Consider the following 20,160-nt stretch of genomic DNA (forward strand, 5'->3'; position numbering starts at 1 on the left):
TCGATCTGATTTACATTACGGATCATAATTCTCTCTCGTTTCCACGACTTAATTTTTCCGTATTATGCATTAGGCCGGTGGAGCAAACCTCGTGATTCTCCTAGTTTCTTTTCCTTCTTCTGCGTGGTGTTAGTGTAAACGAGAATTACGTGTGTGATTCCTTACTTGCTGCGTCCGTAACTGGTCTCACTATTTGACGGATTTGTGTCGGAGATCTGAAGATCGATTTTATCTCGTGTCTTTTCAGCACGCGACTTATCTTGCCCAACACGGAACCACAGAACGGCAGTAAAGTAAGTAAGTTCTTTTTCCTGCTCCTCGTCGGTGGTGTGATTCTTACTTGAAATCACTTCATTTATATTATGGACGTAACAGCTGTTGTTCTTGAAGACTCCGCGAGACTCTGTATTCTTACAGAGTAGAACATGATTGAGCAGTAGACCTGAGATTGAACCTTGGGGAACCCCATAGGTGATTTCTCCCCTCACTACACATTTATATAAAGAAATACTGTTTGCCGGTGCCCGTCTTTAAAAAATCACGTGGTGACAACAAATAATCTGATAAAATTTGACGAAACCTCTGTCATGGCTCGCACTAACGGCTTCTTGGATTGTTTAATTAAGGAAGCCATTGAAATAAAAATCATCAATAAAACCCTAAATAGAGACGGTGCCTGCAGCTCCGCGCGGCATCGGATCCAGTGATAGCGCGGTTGAAGGGGGCACATCGAACGCCGAGTCAGAATATGCCCATACATGGCTGTAAAGCGAGAACCAACCATCAAAGTCGACAGCTGATGTATACTAGCAGTCATGGCCAAGAAGTGCTTCTCCGAAAGTTTGCGTAATCACTTGAGGCCGCCGGAAACCCGAGAACCTTTATTCAATTTTCGATTCTATTTCTGGGATCATTACGTGTTCCCACTTCTCACCATAAGAGGGTACGTCCAGAATCACTACGTGGACTGAATCTTATCTCATTCGAGAAGAGCACGCAGCCCACTCCTCGTTGGTCCAGTCGCTATACTCTTGGCACCATCGCAAATAGTAGCGCCGATGTTCGGATGTCAACGAAACACAAATAACTGGTCTTTGGTCAAAGATTCCACTACTATACAGTCGCCGTTCCAGTGTGAAGCGTGAGACTGTGTGCGTTGCAGTCTTGTTAATTGTGGTTGCAACGGCATCCGTTGTTTGACGTGGTTCGCATCTTGCCCTTTGCACATGTAGTGATTATCTGCTGCCATCGTCGACCGTGGCCAACCACCTCCATTTCTTTGGGAAGCAATGCCTGTGGTTCGAAACACACCCCGTACACGTGAAATAATGCTGTGATCAATACCAAACTTTTGAGCTGCTCTCGTCGCACTTCGTCCTTGTTTGAGATTCCCGATGATTCCTCACCGTGTGAATTCATCCAGATGTTGCCTCCGAGCCATGTCGTAACGAAGAAGACAACCATTGTGCATCGCAACTGCTCATTGATTGACACTCACTGTAATTTCCCGTTCCTTCAACTTCCTGGTTTTTGGGGGCCAGCCACATTTGGCGCTAGAGTCACGCTGATCTCTCGCCATGTGACGCCCACCTTTCTGTGCACAGTGGGAGACTTGTGTCAACATCCTCCAGCGCTTTCATTCATCTACACCGAGCTATAATATATCACGTTATTTTATCTATATCGTCCATAAGTTTTGCAGACCAGATTTTTATTTCATGTTTTTTTGAAGAGGTAGAGCCTCTCCAAGCCTTCACCGGCGTGATGGCCAACACAAAAAAACTACTGCCATCTCTGCGTAAGGGTTAGTTTTCACTAAAGTGAGGTCTCGCAGGCTGTGAGTACTGCGATGTTTGTGCACGTCTGGTAATGGTTAACCAATAATAAGCGCCCATCTGGAAATAGATTGGGTCGAAAGTTGAATGAAGGGTAGCGGTTTGACGGGCAGACGAGGGAAAAAGTGCTAAAGCAAGAGCCAAGGGGGCAAAGACTTGCGCGATAGTTGGGTAGGGTTGTAAGAGCAGTAGCAGTTTTCCTGCTACCTGCAACAGGTCATGCAAGGGTAGGCTTTGTTAATAGTGGGTATCATGCAAGCGGATACCTTTGAGGTTGTGTGGTGCCGTTACTCAGAGACTGCTGCTCGATGCTGGTGCTGGCTTCTCGGTCAGCGTCAGCATATCTGTAAAAGTTAGGTACATCATCGTTTACTGTCATATATCGGATTCACAGAGTAGGATAGTGCTGGCGGCTTGTTTGTGCCTGAGTGTGCAAACTTGTCGGTTTCCCTGCTTTAGCCTGTTGGTCGGCTTTAACAGCAGCTGGCATATCAAGTCAATGATGCTGATTTGCAGGGGCCTGCCAATGTTGTCCTTTGTGGGTGTATGTTAACTCGCCATAGGTGGTTATGCCATAGATAATAGTGTCTCTGGCCGCTTATGCTTCCACCTATGCAAAGCAGTGTATTACTTGATGAACGTAAGAGCAAAGAGATAAGCTGAAATCTTGCGTGACTGAAATAAAACTGGATATTGATCCCGCGTGTTCTGAAAAGTAGAACGTACAAACAAAGACCTTACATTTACAATGTTAAACTTGACTGCAAAATTCAACACTGAAAGATATTTAATGCTGTACAATCTGAATACGACGTAACGCACAATCATGTTAATGCAGTCATCTCTATATAATTCAGAACGAAGTCGGTTTAATATGCCCAATTCACTATCACAAGGCAAAGCGTCGGTACTATGAAGTAAAATCATCGCGCAGCAAGCGGACGGAAAGTGTGTGTCTGCCAGGCACAGGGCCACGTGAATTGATTCTGCTGCCAAGTTTCCCTGTTGGTTGAGCCCCGTCAAAGCTCAGACCACTTGCTGAGACATAACTTACAGTTTCCATCCAGATAGCCTATCACAAAGATACACTACAGGTCATTAAAATTGTTACACCAAGAAGATGACGTGCTAAAGAGGCTAAATTTAACCGACAGGAAGAAGATGCTGTGATATGCAAATGATCAGCTTTTCAGAGCAATAACACACAGTTGGCGCCGGTAGCGACACCTAAAACCTGCTGACATGAGGAAAGTTTCCAACCGATTTCTCATACACAAACAGCGGGTTGACCGGCGATGCCTGGTGAAACGTTGTTGTGATGCCTCGTGTAAGGAGGAGAAATGCGTACCATCAAGTTTCCGACTTTGATAAAGGTCGGATTGTAGCCTATCGCGATTGCGGTATATCGTATGGCGACATTGCTGCTCGCGTTGGTCGAGATCGAATGACTGTTAGCAGAATATGGAATCGGTGGGTTCAGGAAGGTAATACGGAACACCGTGCTGGATCCCAACGGCCTCGTATCACTAGCAGTCGAGATGACAGGCATCTTATGCGCATGGCTGTAACGGATCGTGCAGCCACGCCTCGATCCCTGAGTCCACAGATGGGGACTTTTGCAAGACAACAACCATCTGCACGAACAGTTAGACGACGTTTGCAGCAGCATGGACTATCAGCTTGGAGACGATGGCTGCGATTACCCTTGACGCTATATCACGAACAGGAGCGCCTGCGATGGTGTACTCAACGACGAACCTGGGTGCACGAATGGCAAAACGTCATTTTTTCGGATGAATTCAGTTCTGTTTACAGCATCATGATGGTCGCATCCGTGTTTGGCGACATCGCGGTGAACGCACATTGGAAGCGTGTATTCGTCATCGCCATACTGGCGTGTCACCCGGCATGATGGTACGGGGTGCCATTTGTTACACGTATCGGTCACCTCTTGTTCGCATTGACGGCACTTTGAACAGTTGACGTTACTTTTCACATGTGTTACGACCCGTGGCTCTACCCTTCATTCGATCCTCGCGAAACCCTACATTTCAGCAGGATAATGCACGACCGCATGTTGCAGGTCCTGTACAGGCCGTTCTGGACACAGAAAATGTTCTACTGCTGCCCTGGCCAGCACATTCTCCAGATCTCTCACCAATTGAGCCGGCCGAAGTGGCCGGGCGGTTCTAGGCGCTGCAGTGTGGAACCGCGAGACCGTTACGGTCGCAGGTTCGAATCCTGCTCGGGCATGGATGGGTGTGATGTCCTTAGGTTAGTTAGGTTTAACTAGTTCTAAGTTCTAGGGGACTAATGACCTCAGAAGTTGAGTCCCATAGCGCTCAGAGCCAGCCAGCCAGTCACCAATTGAAAACGTCTGGTCAATGGTGGCCGAGCAACTGGCTCGTCACAATACGCCAGTCACTGCTCTTGATGAACTGTGGTATCGTGTTGAAGCTGCATGGGCAGCTGTACCTGTACACGCCATCCAAGCTCCGTTTGACTCAATACCCAGGCGTATCAAGGCCGTTATTACGGCCAGAGGTGGTTGTTCTGGGTACTGATTTCTCAGGATCTATGCACCCCAGTTGCGTGAAAATGCAATCACATGTCAGTTCTAGTATAATATATCTGTCCAATGAATACCCGTTTATCATCTGCATTTATTCTTGGTGTAGCAATTTTAATGGCCAGTAGTGTAGCTTTCAGCTAGTAAGGCCTTCGTCAATACATACAGAGTCACGCAATCACATCTCACACACACAGTCTCAGGCAACTGAGGCCACACTGCGAGCAGCATCACCAGTGCACGATGGGAGTGGCGACTGTATGAGGGTGAGTAGGAGGTTGGGGTGGGAAGGGGGAGGGACAGTAGGGTAGGGGTGTCGGACAGTGGCGTGCTGTTGAGGAACATGCAGGGACGAGTTGGAAAGAGGGTAAGGCAGCTACACTATGTGACCTAAAGTATCCGGACACCTGGCTCAAAATGACTTACAAGTTCATGGCACCCACCCACCGGTAATTTTGGAATTCAGTATGGTGTTGGCGCATCCTTAGCCTTGATGACAGCTTCCACTCTAACGGGCATGCGTTGAATCAGGTGCTGGAAGGTTTTTAGGGGAATGTCAGCCCATTCGTCATGGAGTTCAGCACTGAGGAGAGGTATCGCCATCGATCGGTGAGTCATGGCACGAAGTCAGCGCTCCAAAACGTCCCACAAGTGTGCTATTTGATTCAGCTCAGGACTCTGTGCAAGCCAATCCATTAAAGGGATGTTATCGTCGTGTAACCACTCTGCCACAGGCCGTGCATTGTGAATAGGTGCTCAATCGTGCTGAAAGATGCAATCGTCATCCCCGAATTGCTCTTCAACAGGGGGAAGCAAGAAGGTGCTTAAAACATTACTGTAGGCCTGTGCTGTGATAGTGCCATGGAAACAAGAATGGATGCAAGCCCTCTTCACAAAAACACAACCACACCGCAACACCATAGCCTCTGAATTTTCCATTTGGCACTACGCACGCTGGCAGAAGACGTTCACCGGGAATTCACCATACGCACACCCTGCCATCGGATCGCCACATTGTGAATCGTAATGCGTCACTCGACACAACGTTTTTCAACTGCTCAATCGTACAATGTTTACGCTCCTTACACCAAGCGAGGAGTCGTTTGGCAATAACCGTCGTGATGGGTGGCTTATGAGCAGCCGCTTGAGCATGAAATCCAAGTTTTCTCACCTCCCGCCTAAATGTGATAGTACTTGCAGTGGATCCTGATGCAGTTTGGATTTCCTGTGTGGTGTCCTGGATACATGTCTGCCTATTACACATTGCGACCCTCTTCAACTGTCAGCAGTCTCTGTCAGTCAACAGACGAATTCGGCCTGTACTCTTTTGTGCTGTGAGTGTCCATTCACGTTTCCACTTCACTATCACGCCGGAAATAGTGGATCTAGGGATATTTATGAGTGTGAAAATCTCGCATACAGACGTGTGACACAAGTGACCCCCAATCACTTGACCACGTTCGAAGTCCATGAGTTCCGCAGAGGACCCCATTCTGCTCTCTCACGGTGTCTAATGACTTCTGAGGTTGCTGGCATGGAGTACCTGGCAGTAGGTGGCAGCACAATTCACCTAATATGAAAATGTATGTTTTTGGGGATGTCTGTATACTTTTGATCGCATAATGTATGTGCAGTTGGGTGGTTAGACGATTGGCAGAGGAGAGATGGGAAGGGGGCGGAGGGGACAGCGGAAAAGGAGAGAAGTATAAGTACTGGGTGCGATTGGGGAATGAGGGCTGTGTAGTGTTGGAATGGGAACAGAGAAGGGGCTGGATGAAAGAGGATAATGGCTACATCTCCGCTATATGTTGAGTAGCAACTTTCCTTTTCACAATATTGCTGCATTCCATCCCAAATTTTCCACTGTTTGAGTTTCCATCCATGCGCTATCCCAGCAGACGCATAAATGAGGACAGATCACTGGGGAAGACACGTGTCTATCGACGCACGTAGGGATACGCTGCATGAAAATCCCCCTTCACAGCAAAGCGAACTCGCAGAAGCGAACGAGAATTCTCTCTCGCGTACACGGTAGGTGCGTCGTGTTCGGTCGTGCGCGGGTCGCATTCGCAAGTGCTCCCTTGTGATCCGGTCGTTGTCGGTTTCAGAGCGAACCATCAAAGGAAGTTCGCGTGCTCTCCTCTTCGGCGCTAGCTCCACTGTGATAAACAGAGCGCACTCGCCTCGTCGCAGTATTAGTCGAACACAGTAATGTTGCACGTGGGAGTGCGATCGCTTCGGTCTGGCTGATCGCGAGCCAGCGCGTATCAGGGATACGGAGCGTAGGAAGGACGGCACGTGTACAAGTATGCAATGGAAACTGCACTAACGTTGGTGATTAATTATTAAGTGGACGGTCCATGCCGGCCTCAGTGGCCGAGCAGTTCTAGACGCTACAGTCTGGAACCGATCACGCAAGTCGTAGACGCCGAGTGCTTCATCTGCCGTATCTCTTTCACTGGAATCCGTTCCAGTTTATCTGCCGTGTAAATTTCCCTATCACTGTCATAATCATGTGCTGCAGATTCGTCTTCGCTCTCCAGACCAACAGTGATGACTATATTCTCTACTGCGCGTTCCATTAACCCATCTCCGCGCCAATATTCAGTTTTAATTCTATTTACATGCTCGCAGTTTTTTAACTAATCATTTTAGTTAATTTTATACAAAGACTGTTTGATAATTTGTTTTAGGGTGCTTAAGTTAATGGACGAAACTTTTTTCGGCAATGTTCTCCTCTTTCATTGTATCCCAGATTACCTCTATAGGATTCAAAACACAGTGGTATGCTGGGATGCACAAAACAATATATCCCTTACGCTTTAAAACTGCATCTGCTTTAAAAACATGCTCTGGCTTATTACAACGCAGTAGTTGTAAACGCTCATTGCTTGTTAAGCTCGGTTCAAAACCGGTTTTGCTCTGAATGAGCCATTCAGTTATACCCTTTTTCAGAGTTGCAGTAATGGGGTCAGTATTTGTCTAAACAGCGTGATGCGGTCAGTTATCAAGAATAACAATATTACCAGTTGGGATGTTAGGAATCACTTTCTCTGTTAACCATTTGTGAAAATAATCCCCACTCATAGAATAGTAATAATTTTGGGGCTTTGATTTCGAATCATATATTAACTCTGCTTCCTCTGTAAATCCCGTTTCTGCTCCAGCGTGGACAACAAAAGCTGCCAGTAGTCATTACACATGGAATTTCTTCGATCTCCATGCACTTTTTCATGGTACACCGCGTAGGCGCCAACGTTTCATTTGTGAATACTAGTGGTTTATTTGGCCACTTTTCATTATTTCTGATTACTCTCAAGTACTCCACGCACTTCGCGAAAATGGCAGAACTTTCTGTTACAATGTTAATATTACTATTACATTTTTCGAAAGGAAATAACATATCTTTCAAAATTTCGCGAAATATTCTCCTTCCACCCTGAAAATTTATCTCAGTTTTTTAAAATATAAGCAGCTTTCTCAATGTTGAGATTCCCTGCTTTTGCTCACAACACACCAAAAATTTTCTTTGCACAAATGCTTTGTCAAAGTCATCTGGAAGAATTAATTTTCTAGAACGCCATCGTTTTCTACGAGTTTTAATTTTGGCCCGATATCTTCCGCTTTCTTAAAGTCTTTCAGAAAGTGTTTTACCTTTCTTTCTGACTCCCCTGCACTTATCCGCCTGCAAAATTAATTTCTGTAGAGGTATCATTTTCTGTTTCTGCTTTATCCTTCCGGGCTAAATTGTAAAACTTAGCATACACGCCATTTTTCATATAACTATGCCTACTTTCTCGTCATCTGCTTCGGCTTTCCATTTTAAGGGTGTTCATTATTATGAATAACACCACTCTGCACTTCTGACGATATTTCACTAGGACGCGTTGAACCACCTGATAGTATATTCAGAATTGATCTGAAAGCATTGACACTTCGATGCGTTTTCCTTAGTCACCAGAATACTTGTCTATTGTAAGGTCACCACCTGTTTCCCATAACGGCCACGGGAGGTTCAAAATGGCTCTAAGCACTATGGGACTTAACATCTGAGGTCATCAGTTCCCTAGACTTACGACTATTACGACTACTTATACCTCACTAACCTAAGGACATCACACACATCCATGCCCGAGGCAGGATTCGATCCTGCGACCGTAGCAGCAGCACGGTTCCGGACTGAAACGCCTAGAACCGCTCGGCCACTCCGGCCGGCTGCCACGGGAGGCCAAGTGCAAAAATATCATTGTTGGATAGTACACTGTATCTCCCCCGCGAGCTGTTTATTGACAGTGATTTTCGTGGCGATGGAGTGGCTGGATGGTAGCGTACGTCTGTTGATAGACGAATATGGTTCAAATAGCTCTGAGCACTATGGGACTTAACATCTGAGCTCGTCAGTCCCCTAGAGCTTAGAACTACTTAAACCTAACTAACCTAAGGACGTCACACACTTCCATGCCCGAGGCAGGATTCGAACCTGCGACCGTAGCAGTCGTGCGGTTCCGGACTGAAGTGCCTAGAACCGCTCGGCCACCGCGGCCGGTGATAGACGAGTACAGACACTACAGGTGCTTGTGGGGCCATAGAGCTCCAAAATATAACATGCTTAATGAAAAAACTGATGCTTCGAAAGAAATTACTGATGTGCTGAAAATGCTAACAGAGTAACTCAAGAATAAAAGGAACTCCCTTCTATATTCTTTCAGGCTAGAAATGTATAAAGAACGTACAGCCCTGCAAAATGGTGGAGTGGAAAAATATAATTCCAAGTGATTTGCCTTCAAATCGTTGTCATTGCATCTTGATAAATACAATGCCGAGAAAAATTAGTAGGGAATGCCGGAAGGCTCAGTGTGGTGCAAACGTGTGAAGCAAGCACGCAACCATGTCACGGAGATGTACTCGTGCTTCCTACGGCCAACAGAGTGAGTTTGAAATGGGTCAAATTGTGACCTTCCGAGTGGTGCGCTGGTCCTTTCAGAGACGTGCCACACATGTTGGACACGCTGGGTCAGCTGTGCAACGATGTTGGTATCTGTGGTTTCGTGAACATTCTCACTCCCAGAGGTGAGGTTCTGCACGTACAATGTTGTACAGACGCCCGCTAGAATCGTTGGATTATAAGGACTTAGTGGCACATCGTAAAGCTACCTCAGCACACATAAGAGGGCTTGTGAGCCGAAACCTGTCAACACGAACTGTTGCAGGCCGTTTATTAGCAGTGAGACTATGGGCATGCACACCTCTAGCCCATCTTCCACCCACGCCACAAGATCGACGTGCATGGTTCGACTTGGCCGTCAGAAGATCACTTGGAAGAGGGAATTGTGCGCCGTGGTCTTCAGCTATGAAAGCAGATTGTGCCTGCACGCAAGTGATGGTCTTTTGCGCTTACGACGTAGACCTGCTGAGTGCTGTCTTGCAGAGTGCATTCGTCCAAGACACACTGGCTCCATCCCTGGCTTTATAGTCTGGGGTGCGATAAGCAACAACTCTCGTTCATCTTTGCTGTTTCTGGAGGGGACGCTAACTAATGCTCGGTACGCGCAGAATGTTTTTAAATTCGTTCCTTTATCGTTCTTGCAACAAGAAGGTGATGTGTTGTTCCAACAGGATAACGGTCGCCCACACACTGCCCGTAAATTCAACGTGCTCTGCAAGACATGTAGCAACTCCCTGACCAGCACGATCCCCGAACTTCTCTCTAATCGAGCACATGTGAGGAATAACTCGTGTGACTCGTCAGCCAATAATTCTTACGGAACTACGTCAACAGGTCGAGCAGGCGTGGCATAACTTATCCCAGGACAGTATTCGACATCTGTATGTTCGAGTGGATGCCAGAGTCAGTGCCTGTATTCCTGCCATTGGAGGCTACACCATGTACTAATATGGGTGTTTCATCATGGCTCGATACCTGGTACCTCAGAACCGCTTGTGCTATTGATCTGTAAGTGTAGTCATTTCCTGTATTCCATATACACTGTTAGAACAATACCCTGATCAGTCAAGACTATGACCATCGATATAGATCCTTCCAGGCGAAAGCAACATCACCTGGCGAGGAATGACTGCTAGTCAGACACACGTACGGTGCGTGTAGTATTAGTGAGTGTGCCGTCCGTGGGTAGAAGGGAGAAGACGCGCGATCTGTCTGAGTTTGAGTAAGGGCAGATTGTGATGGCCCGGAGGCTCGGCATGACTATTCCGAAAACTGCACGACTTGCTGGGTGTTCGAGGAGTGTTGTGGTGAGTGTCTTCAACACGTTGTCGAAAAAAAGGAGAAACCACGTCCAGTCGTCGTGGACTTTGGCGACCACCCCTCATTACAGATTTCAGACATCGTAGGCGGGGCAGGCTGGTAAAACAGACAGGCGCCGAACTGTCGTGGAACTAATGTTGTCCAGCCGAAGTGGCCGTGCGGTTCTAGGCGCTGCAGTCTGGAACCGCGAGACCGCTACGGTCGCAGGTTCGAATCCTGCCTCGGGCATGGATGTGTGTGATGTCCTTAGGTTAGTTAGGTTTAAATAGTTCTACGTTCTAGGGGACTAATGACCTCAGAAGTTGAGACCCATAGTGCTCAGAGCCATTTGAACCATTTTTGAACTAATGTTGGGCAGAGTAGGTGTGTCTGAAGACACAGTGCACTGAACGCTCGTAACGATGGGCCTCCGCAGCTGACGATGCATGCATGTGCCAATGTTAACTCAATGTCATGGGCAACTACGACTGAAATGGACACAGGACCATCGGCACTGGACGCTGGCGCAGTGAAAGAGCGTTGCATGGTCTTCTTCATCGTACCGCTGGGAGGGTGCCAATGTATCGCCTTTCAGGGGAACAGCTCCTTGACACCAGTACTGCGGGATGGAGACAACCCTGAGGCGGTTCCATTACGCTCATGGGAACACTAACGTGGGAACTTATGGGACCAGTGGAGCTCGTATAAGGCACCATGACGGCCAAGAAGTATCGTACATGTTGTGTACATAGTTTCGCGTAGTCAGCGCGTACACAACTTTCCCACTAGAGTGCGCCCCGCTAAGCACAACAGCGCAGGCGCAGCGATCGTCCGTCTCCGCACTACGAGATGGCGCTGCCTTAGAGACGGACCAAATTCTGCTTCCGACGATCTGCGTATTAATATGTAACGCAGCCAATGAGATTGCTGCTAACGTAGAATCTTTTCTCCTCGCGGATCACACTCGCGCAGTGATACCTGAACGCGCGAGGTATTATAACGAGTGCACAGACCTCCGATTAGTCAGTCTGCATTTGTCTGCACCAGTCTGTACCAGTCTGCATTAGTCTGTACCAGTCTATAGTCAACTTTCAGTCTGTACCTAAGAAGATTATCATATTCCTGTACATAGCCATGAAGATAAATGTATAGACACTTTGTCAAGTATCAGAGACGTGTGAGAATAAGATTAACGTACCAATACCAAAGGAACTTCAGATTGTCAGTTGTAAACAGCATCCAGAATCAAGTTACGTAATGTCTATGCTTTTTATTACTTTAATAAATGTGTGTGAAAATTAATCAAGTTCTGTTTAAAGTTGGTCACCGTCAATCTGCTACTCTAAGCATGCAAGTGGCATTTCTATCGTCTGACCTAATGGCAGAAGATAAACACGCCACAATAAGACCACGAGACATATCGCTGACACTCGCCTACTTCGTTAGTGCGACAAGTCAAATAATCTGATGGTGTGTGTACCGAAGATCTTACAGTACGCACACCACAGTACACTGGCTGCAGACTATGTACACCCCTTCACGACGATCATCTTTCCGAAAGGCAGTGGATTTTTCTGCAAGATAATGCTCCATGTCACAAGGCCAGAACTGATGAGTTTCATGTGATTTGCTGCCTACCCAACTCGACAGATCTGAAACCGATCGAACGCATCTGGGATATGATTGAATGTGGCGACAGAGGTCATCGAACCCTCGCCGTAGTTTACGGGGATTAGGTAACTTGTGTGTTCAGATGTGGTGCTAGCTCCCACCAGTGACCTGTCAAGGCCTCATTGCTCCCTTGTCACGATGCGTCGCTGCTGTTATCCGTACCAAAGGTGCACACACCAGCTATTAGGTAGGTGGCCATAATGCTCTGGCTGACCAGTGTAAATCTTGAGTGAACTGGAAACCTCTAAAAGGATGCGCTAATTTTTTCCAGCTGTGTATGAAGTGAGGAAAACCAGATTTTCATTGAAGTCATAACCATGTAGTAACCATATTTTGCGTTAATTAATTCACTGAAAGCTGCGCAAACGATTCTGGGCTTAACAATATTTATCCCGCCATTCGATCCGGCCATAATCCGATTCAAAACATGGTGCAGATTCATTTCTTATTTTGACAAGATATCTTTTTCCAATTAGATATGGGTAATTTCAACTGCACTTCTAAAGAAGTTCTGTCTAGTGATATAATACACTACTAGACATTAAAATTGCTACACCAAGAAGAAATGCAGATGATAAACGGGTATTCATTGGACATATTTATTATACTAAAACTGACATGTTATTACATTTTCACGCACTTTCGGTGCATAGATCCTGAGATATCAGTTCCCAGAACAATCACCTCTGGCCGTAATAACGGCCATGATACGCCTGGGCATTGAGTCAAACAGAGCTGCCGGCCGCGGTGGTCTAGTGGTTCTAGGCGCGCAGTTCGGAACCGCGGGACTGCTTCGGGCGCAGGTTCGAATCCTGCCTCGGGCGTAGATGTGTGTGATGTCCTTAGGTTAGTTAGGTTTAAGTAGTTCTAAGTTCTAGGGGACTGATGACCGCAGAAGTTAAGTCCCATAGTTCTCAGAGCCATTTGAACCATTTTTTTTTATTCAAACAGAGCTTGGATGGCGGGTACAGGTACAGCTGCCCATGCAGCTGCATCACGATACCACAGTTCATCAAGAGTAGTGACTGGCGTATTGTGACGATCCAGTTGCTCGGCCACCATTGACCAGACGTTTTCAGCTGGTGAGAGATCTGGGGAATGTGTTGTCCAGGGCAGCATTATTCTGATGAAATGTAGGGTTTCGCATGGATCGAATGAAGGGTAGAGCCATGGGTCGTAACACATCTGAAAAGTAACGTCCACTGTTCAAAGTGCCGTCAATGCAAACAAGAGGTGACCGAGACGTGTAACCAATGGCACCCCATATCATTACGCCGGGTAATACGGCAGTATGGCGATGACGAATACACGTTTCCAACGTGCGTTCACTGCGATGTCACCAAACACGGTTGCGACCATCATGATGCTGTAAACCGATCCTGGATTCATCCGAAAAAATGACGTTTTGCCATTCGTGCACCCAGGTTCGTCGTTGAGTACACCATCGCAGGCGTTCCTGTCTGTGATGCAGCGTCAAGGGTAATCGCAGCCATCGTCTCCGAGCTGATAGTCCATGGTGCTGCAAACGTCGTCGAACTGTTCGTGCAGATGGTTGTTGTCTTGCAAACGTCCCCATCTGTTGACTCAGGGATCGAGACGTGGTTGCACGATCCGTTACAGCCATGCGGATAAGATGCCTGTCATCTCGACTGCTAACGATACGAGGCCGTTGGGATCCAGCACGGCGTTCCGTATTACCCTCCTGAACCCTCCGATTCCATATTCTGCTAACAATCATTTGATCTCGATCAACGCGAGCACCAATGTCGCGATACGATAAACCGCAATCGCAATAGGCTACAATCCGACCTCTATCAAAGCCTGAAACGTGATGGTACGCATTCCTCTACCTTACACGAGGCATCACAACAACGTTTCACCAGGCAACGCCGGTCAAGTGCTGTTTGTGTATGAGAAATCGGTTGGAAACTTTCCTCATGTCAGCACGTTGTAGTTGTCGTCTCCGGCGCCAACCTTGTGTGAATGCTCTGAAAAGCTAATCATTTGCATATCATAGCATCTTCTTCCTGTCGGTTAAATTACGCGTCTGTAGCACGGCATCTTCGTTGTGTAGCAATTTTAATGGCCAGTAGTGTATATTCCTCTTCCCCTTCACATGTACAAGTACTGGATAACTGACAAATATCGTGGAGCCCAATCTCCCTATTCTCATTTTTGTTTCTTTTACCTTTCATTTGTTTTACGTAATTGAAATCGTGAAAACAAAAGTCATCCAAATAGAGAGATAACGTACGTTAGCATGAAAGGGGCAGACAAATGCAAACCGAACAGCCGCCACAAGGGAATCATTGTACAGTTCCATTCCAAAGTAATCACCACACACCTTAACACATTTCTCCCTCTGGAAGACGAGACAATCAGTTCCGGTTTCGTAGACCGTGGTCGGCCGCTGACGGAACCACAACAGCACCCACCCTTGCACTTCGTCGTCCGACTGCAACCGACGTCCACGCATGTGAAACACGCGAAAATGACACAGTGAAAGATCCGGGTTCTACAGAGGATGTTGCAGTGTTTCCGAAGCAAATCAATGAAGTGCAGCCTTCGTCCGATAGGCAGTGGAGGGCCGGTGTTCTTGTGCAACAGAATGATTCCTTCCGACAGCATTCCTTAGCGTTTTGACTTGAAGGTGCGTCGTAATTTGTGCAAAGTGTCTTCATATCACTACCAATTGATTGTGATTCCACGCTCTGGGAACTCGACGTTCATTGGCTCCATGTAGTCGAAGAAGAACGCAGCCACCGGAACTTTTGTGAACAGCTTTGGAGTTCTTGGTGAGGGAGATGTGGGATGTTTCCTCTGTTGGCTTTTCCGTTTGCCCTGGGGCTGTTGAAATGCTACCGGGCAGGATTATCCTGTTACACGATAACCCCCGCCCCCACATTGCCAATCGGACGAAGGCTACGTCAACGATTTGGTTGGGAAACATTGTAACATCCTCTGTATATCTCGTATCGTTGACCATGTGATTTTCACTTCTTTGGCGACCATAAGAAAGATTTACATGGACGTCGGTTTCAGTCGGACGAGTAAGTGGAAGAGTGTGTGCGGTTGTGAGTTCGTGAGAGGCTAACCTCGTTCTACAAAGCAGGAATTGATGGCCGCGTCTCCCAGAGGGATAAATGGTCCCGTTGCGGCGGGTTTTCGGTTTTCTTTTGACTGCCTCTCATAAAATAAAAATATACGAAAGACCTGATCATTTTACAATTATATTGCAAAGTTTAAATACAGAAACGGCATAAGTGAAAATTGTTTTCCTTGTGATAGTGATGTGTGCTATCCAACAAACTGTAAAGGCCAATGCATGAAATAGACTATAAGGCTGTTCTTTGGTATATTTTTACAATACACGTTTTTATTGACAGTATGTTCCTTGCATTCACTTTAATTACCAACAGCGTGTTTTCCATACAAAATAAACCAAGCTATATGGTTCTATACTCCATCACGCTTACGAAATATAAGTTAAGTAACTTTATCGCGATAACGTTTTAGCGCCATAAAACAAAAGAAATCGTATGCTTTTTCTTCTGTTCCCTCCAGTGTAAATTCTTATTCGCAGGTGCAAATAAATGATGGTGCGCATAAGCGAAACCCCTGAATATTTCTTGCGTATGCCCATTCACCTATGTTCGCTTCGGTGTACAGGTCGCTAAAAGAGTCTGACAGAAGAGACCTTTCAAGAAGCCATTGGGGACTAGGCCATTAGAGGGGAGCAAGAGTTCCGGATTGATAAAGAAATCGGCGGTATCATTTTCAAAGGAAACATCCTCGCATTTTCCTGACGGAGTTTAAGGAAAACGTAAATCTGGATAGTCGAACACAGATCTGATGTGCTCAAGAATATGGGTCCCACGCCTTAGCACTGCACCGCCTCGCTCAGTTCTGAAAAATTCATTCACCCTCTACGTAAAGATGAGATATACTAACTGCGACGCCTCTGCATTTTGTGTATATTACTACCACAGTAGAGTTATATAAGGGGAGATCAAAAAGTTTCTGCTCGAAGGTCGTACAGTCCAGAATCGGCAATCAGGAAAAATCGCCGTGAGCACTGACGCAACCATCCCACCGACGCACCAGATTGAAGATACTCGTTTGCTAAAACATCGTGTCCCGCAACGTGAAGAGGCCCTTAACGGCGGGCTGTACATCCCCCACCGACAGGAATCGTCGACCCTTCGGCGCCCTTTTTGAGGGACCGAAGACGTGTCAATCGCATGTGGAGAGATTAGGACCATAGGGCGGGCGCTCGAGTGTCTACATCTACATCTACATGATTACTCTGCAATTTACATTTAAGTGCTTGGCAGAGGGTTCATCGAACCACAATCATACTATCCCTCTACCATTCCACTCCCGAACAGCGCGCGGGAAAAACGAACACCTAAACCTTTCTGTTCGAGCTCTGATTTCTCTTATTTTATTTTGATGATCATTCCTACCTATGTAGGTTGGGCTCAGAAAATATTTTCGCATTCGGAAGAGAAAGTTGGTGACCGAAATTTCGTAAATAGATCTCGCCGCGACGAAAAACGTCTTTGCTTTAATGACTTCCATCCCAACTCGCGTATCATATCTGCCACACTGTCTCCCCTATTACGTGATAATACAAGACGAGCTGCCCTTTTTTGCACCCTTTCGATGTCCTCCGTCAATCCCACCTGGTAAGGATCCCACACCGTGCAGCAATATTCTAACAGAGGGCGAACGAGTGTAGTGTAAGCTGTCTCTTTAGTGGACTTGTTGCATCTTCTAAGTGTCCTGCCAATGAAACGCAGCCTTTGGCTCGCCTTCCCCACAATATTATCTATGTGGTCTTTCCAATTGAAGTTGTTTGTAATTTCAACACCCAGGTACTTAATTGAATTGACAGCCTCGAGAATTGTACTGTTTATCAAGTAATCGAATTCCAACGGATTTCTTTTGGAACTCATGTGGATCACCTCACACTTTCGTTATTTAGCGTCAACTGCCACCTGCCACACCATACAGCAATCATTTCTAAATCGCTTTGCAACTGATACTGGTCTTCGGATGACCTTACTAGACGGTAAATTACAGCATCATCTGCGAACAACCTAAGTGAACTGCTCAGATTGTCACCCAGCTCATTTATACAGATCAGGAACAGCAGAGGTCCCAGGACACTTCCCTGGGGAACACCTGATATTACTTCAGTTTTACTCGATGATTTGCCGTCTATTACTACGAACTGCGACCTTCCTGACAGGAAATCACGAATCCAGTCGCACAACTGAGATGATACCCCATAGGCCCGCAGCTTGATTATAAGTCGCTTGTGAGGAACGGTGTCAAAAGCTTTCCGGAAATCTAGAAATACGGAATCAACTTGAGATCCCCTGTCGATAGCGGCCATTACTCCCGTAACTACTAAATTTTTGAGCAGCACCTCTTGCCGAACCATTCCGCAACGCTGGATTCCGGCAGACATGTTGCCCCATACACATTCTTCATTCTAAAAGGAAGTGTGTCGGTGTTGGTGCTATGACGGCCAACAAAAGGGTAACAGCACGTTGTTTCTGTTCGGACGCATTTGGTCATAACGTCGCCACTGCTCATTTTTCCGCATTTACTGCACTGACGTCGCAAAGACACGAATACCACACTAACCCTTCCCTACACGACGGTGCTTGTTTACCAGCATCGAAGTGGTGCTACGTTGTATATACCCTGCAGTAACGCACTCCAACGGAACCTTTTTGATCGTCCCTTATACAAAATCTGAATGGGGGGCTCCATATGGTTCCCAAGTTGTGCAGCGACCGTAAACCATAAAATTACCAAATAAGCAGCAACCAGTCGCAAGATCAAGTTTTCTTTATTTAATTTTGCATATCGATATCAACTGATTAACAGCCATCAACGGTGCTTTCAACGTGTATGCATATCGATTTAACCGAAATCGACATGCAAAATGAAATAAAGAAAACATGATCTTGCGACTGGTTGCTGCTTATTTAGTAACCTTATACAAAAGCTATCACTCACCAAGTGTTTCATCTTCATCTACATCTACATCCATACTCCGCAAGTCACGTGACGGTGTGTGGCGGTGGGTACCTTGAGTACCTCTATCGGTTATCCCTTCTATTCCAGTCTCGTATTGTTCGCGGAAAGAAGGATTGTCGGCATGCTTCTGTGTGGGCTCTAATGTCTCTGATTTTATCCTCATGGTCTCTTCGCGAGATATACGTAGGAGGGAGCAATATACTGCTTGACTCTTCGGTGAAGATATGTTCTCGAAACTTTAACAAAAGCCCGTACCGAGCTACTAAGCGTCTCTGCTGCAGAGTCTTCCACTGGAGTTTATCTGTCATCTCTGTAACGCTTTCGCGATTACTAAATGATCCTGTAACGAAGCGCGCTGCTCTCCGTTGGATCTTCTCTATCTCTTCTATCAACCCTATCTGGTACGGATCCCACACTGCTGAGCAGTATTCAAGCAGTGGGCGAACAAGCGTACTGTAACCTACTTCGTTTGTTTTCGGATTGCATTTCCTTAGGATTCTTCCAATGAATCTCAGTCTGGCATCTGCTTTGCCGACGATCAACTTTATATGATCATTCCATTTTAAATCACTCCTAATGCGTACTCCCAGATAATTTATGGAATTAACTGCTTCCAGTTGCTGACCTGCTATTTTGTAGCTAAATGATAAGGGATATATCTTTCTATGTATTCGCAGCACATTACACTTGTCTACATTGAGATTCAATTGCCATTCCCTGCACCATGCGTCAATTCGCTGCATATCCTCCTGCATTTCAGTACAATTTTCCGTTGTTACAACCTCTCGATACACCACAGCATCATCTGCAAAAAGCCTGAGTGAACTTCCCATGTCATCCACAAGGTCATTTATGTGTATTGTGAATAACAACGGTCCTATGACACTCCTCTGCGGCACACCTGATATCACTCTTACTTCGGAAGACTTCTCTCCATTGAGAATGACATGCTGCGTTTCGTTATCTAGGAACTCTTCAATCCAATCACACAATTGGTCTGATAGTCCATATGCTCTTACTTTGTTCATTAAACGACTGTGGGGAACTGTATCGAACGCCTTGCAGAAGTCAAGAACCACGGCATCTACCTGTGAACCCGTGTCTATGGCCCTCTGAGTTTCGTGGACGAATAGCGCGAGCTGGGTTTCACACGACCGTCTTTTTTGAAACCTATGCTTATTCCTAAAGAGTAGGTTTCATTTACCCGAGTTCTTGGTGGTTTTGTGATATTATTGTAATTTGCGAAAAGCATGATGACTTTTGATCTGTTTCTGTGAATAAATGACTTTTATGTTGACAGAACCTTACCGGTGCCAGCCTCTGATCCTGACTAACGGCATCGCGCGCATGAGGAACAGCGGCCAGGAAATGCGCTTCAAGTGTTCGCCAGGTTTCCGGCTGCTGGGCGACCAGTATGCTACCTGCGTACGAGGCCGCTGGAACGTTGAGCTGCCCGTCTGCGTCAGTGAGTACACTCCACTTACCACTCAACACTATGGTCCAAATTTGGCCTATTAGCACACTATATCCTTCATAATAGTTGCGTTGAGATACATAGTGAAGTTCTACGAAACAGAGGAAAATGATGTCAAGAGGCGTTTCTCTCAGAAGATCTGCATGGCCAAACAGAAAATTATCCGTGTGAAATACAGCTTGCTATATTCACTCACTTACTACATATGCATCCACGAGGGTATACTGACAAGTAATTCCCCCGAATTTTTAATATGAAAACTATTAAAGCTGTTTAAACACACTACAGGCCATTAAAATTGCTACACCACGAA

The 20,160-nt window shown here is 46.3% G+C and overlaps 1 protein-coding gene across 2 annotated transcripts in view; it reads left to right on the forward strand.

The window, feature by feature from the left end:
- LOC124555132 (MAM and LDL-receptor class A domain-containing protein 1-like) overlaps positions 1-20,160 on the forward strand; it is a 1,074,113-nt gene that overhangs the window by 394,321 nt on the left and 659,632 nt on the right. For both annotated transcript variants that reach the window (XM_047128944.1, XM_047128945.1), the window contains exon 2: positions 19,674-19,838. In XM_047128944.1, coding sequence (XP_046984900.1) covers positions 19,674-19,838 — 165 coding nt within the window. The remainder of the gene's footprint in view (positions 1-19,673; positions 19,839-20,160) is intronic.

The sequence above is a fragment of the Schistocerca americana genome, chromosome X, assembly GCF_021461395.2.
Source record: "Schistocerca americana isolate TAMUIC-IGC-003095 chromosome X, iqSchAmer2.1, whole genome shotgun sequence".
Lineage (NCBI taxonomy): Eukaryota > Metazoa > Arthropoda > Insecta > Orthoptera > Acrididae > Schistocerca > Schistocerca americana.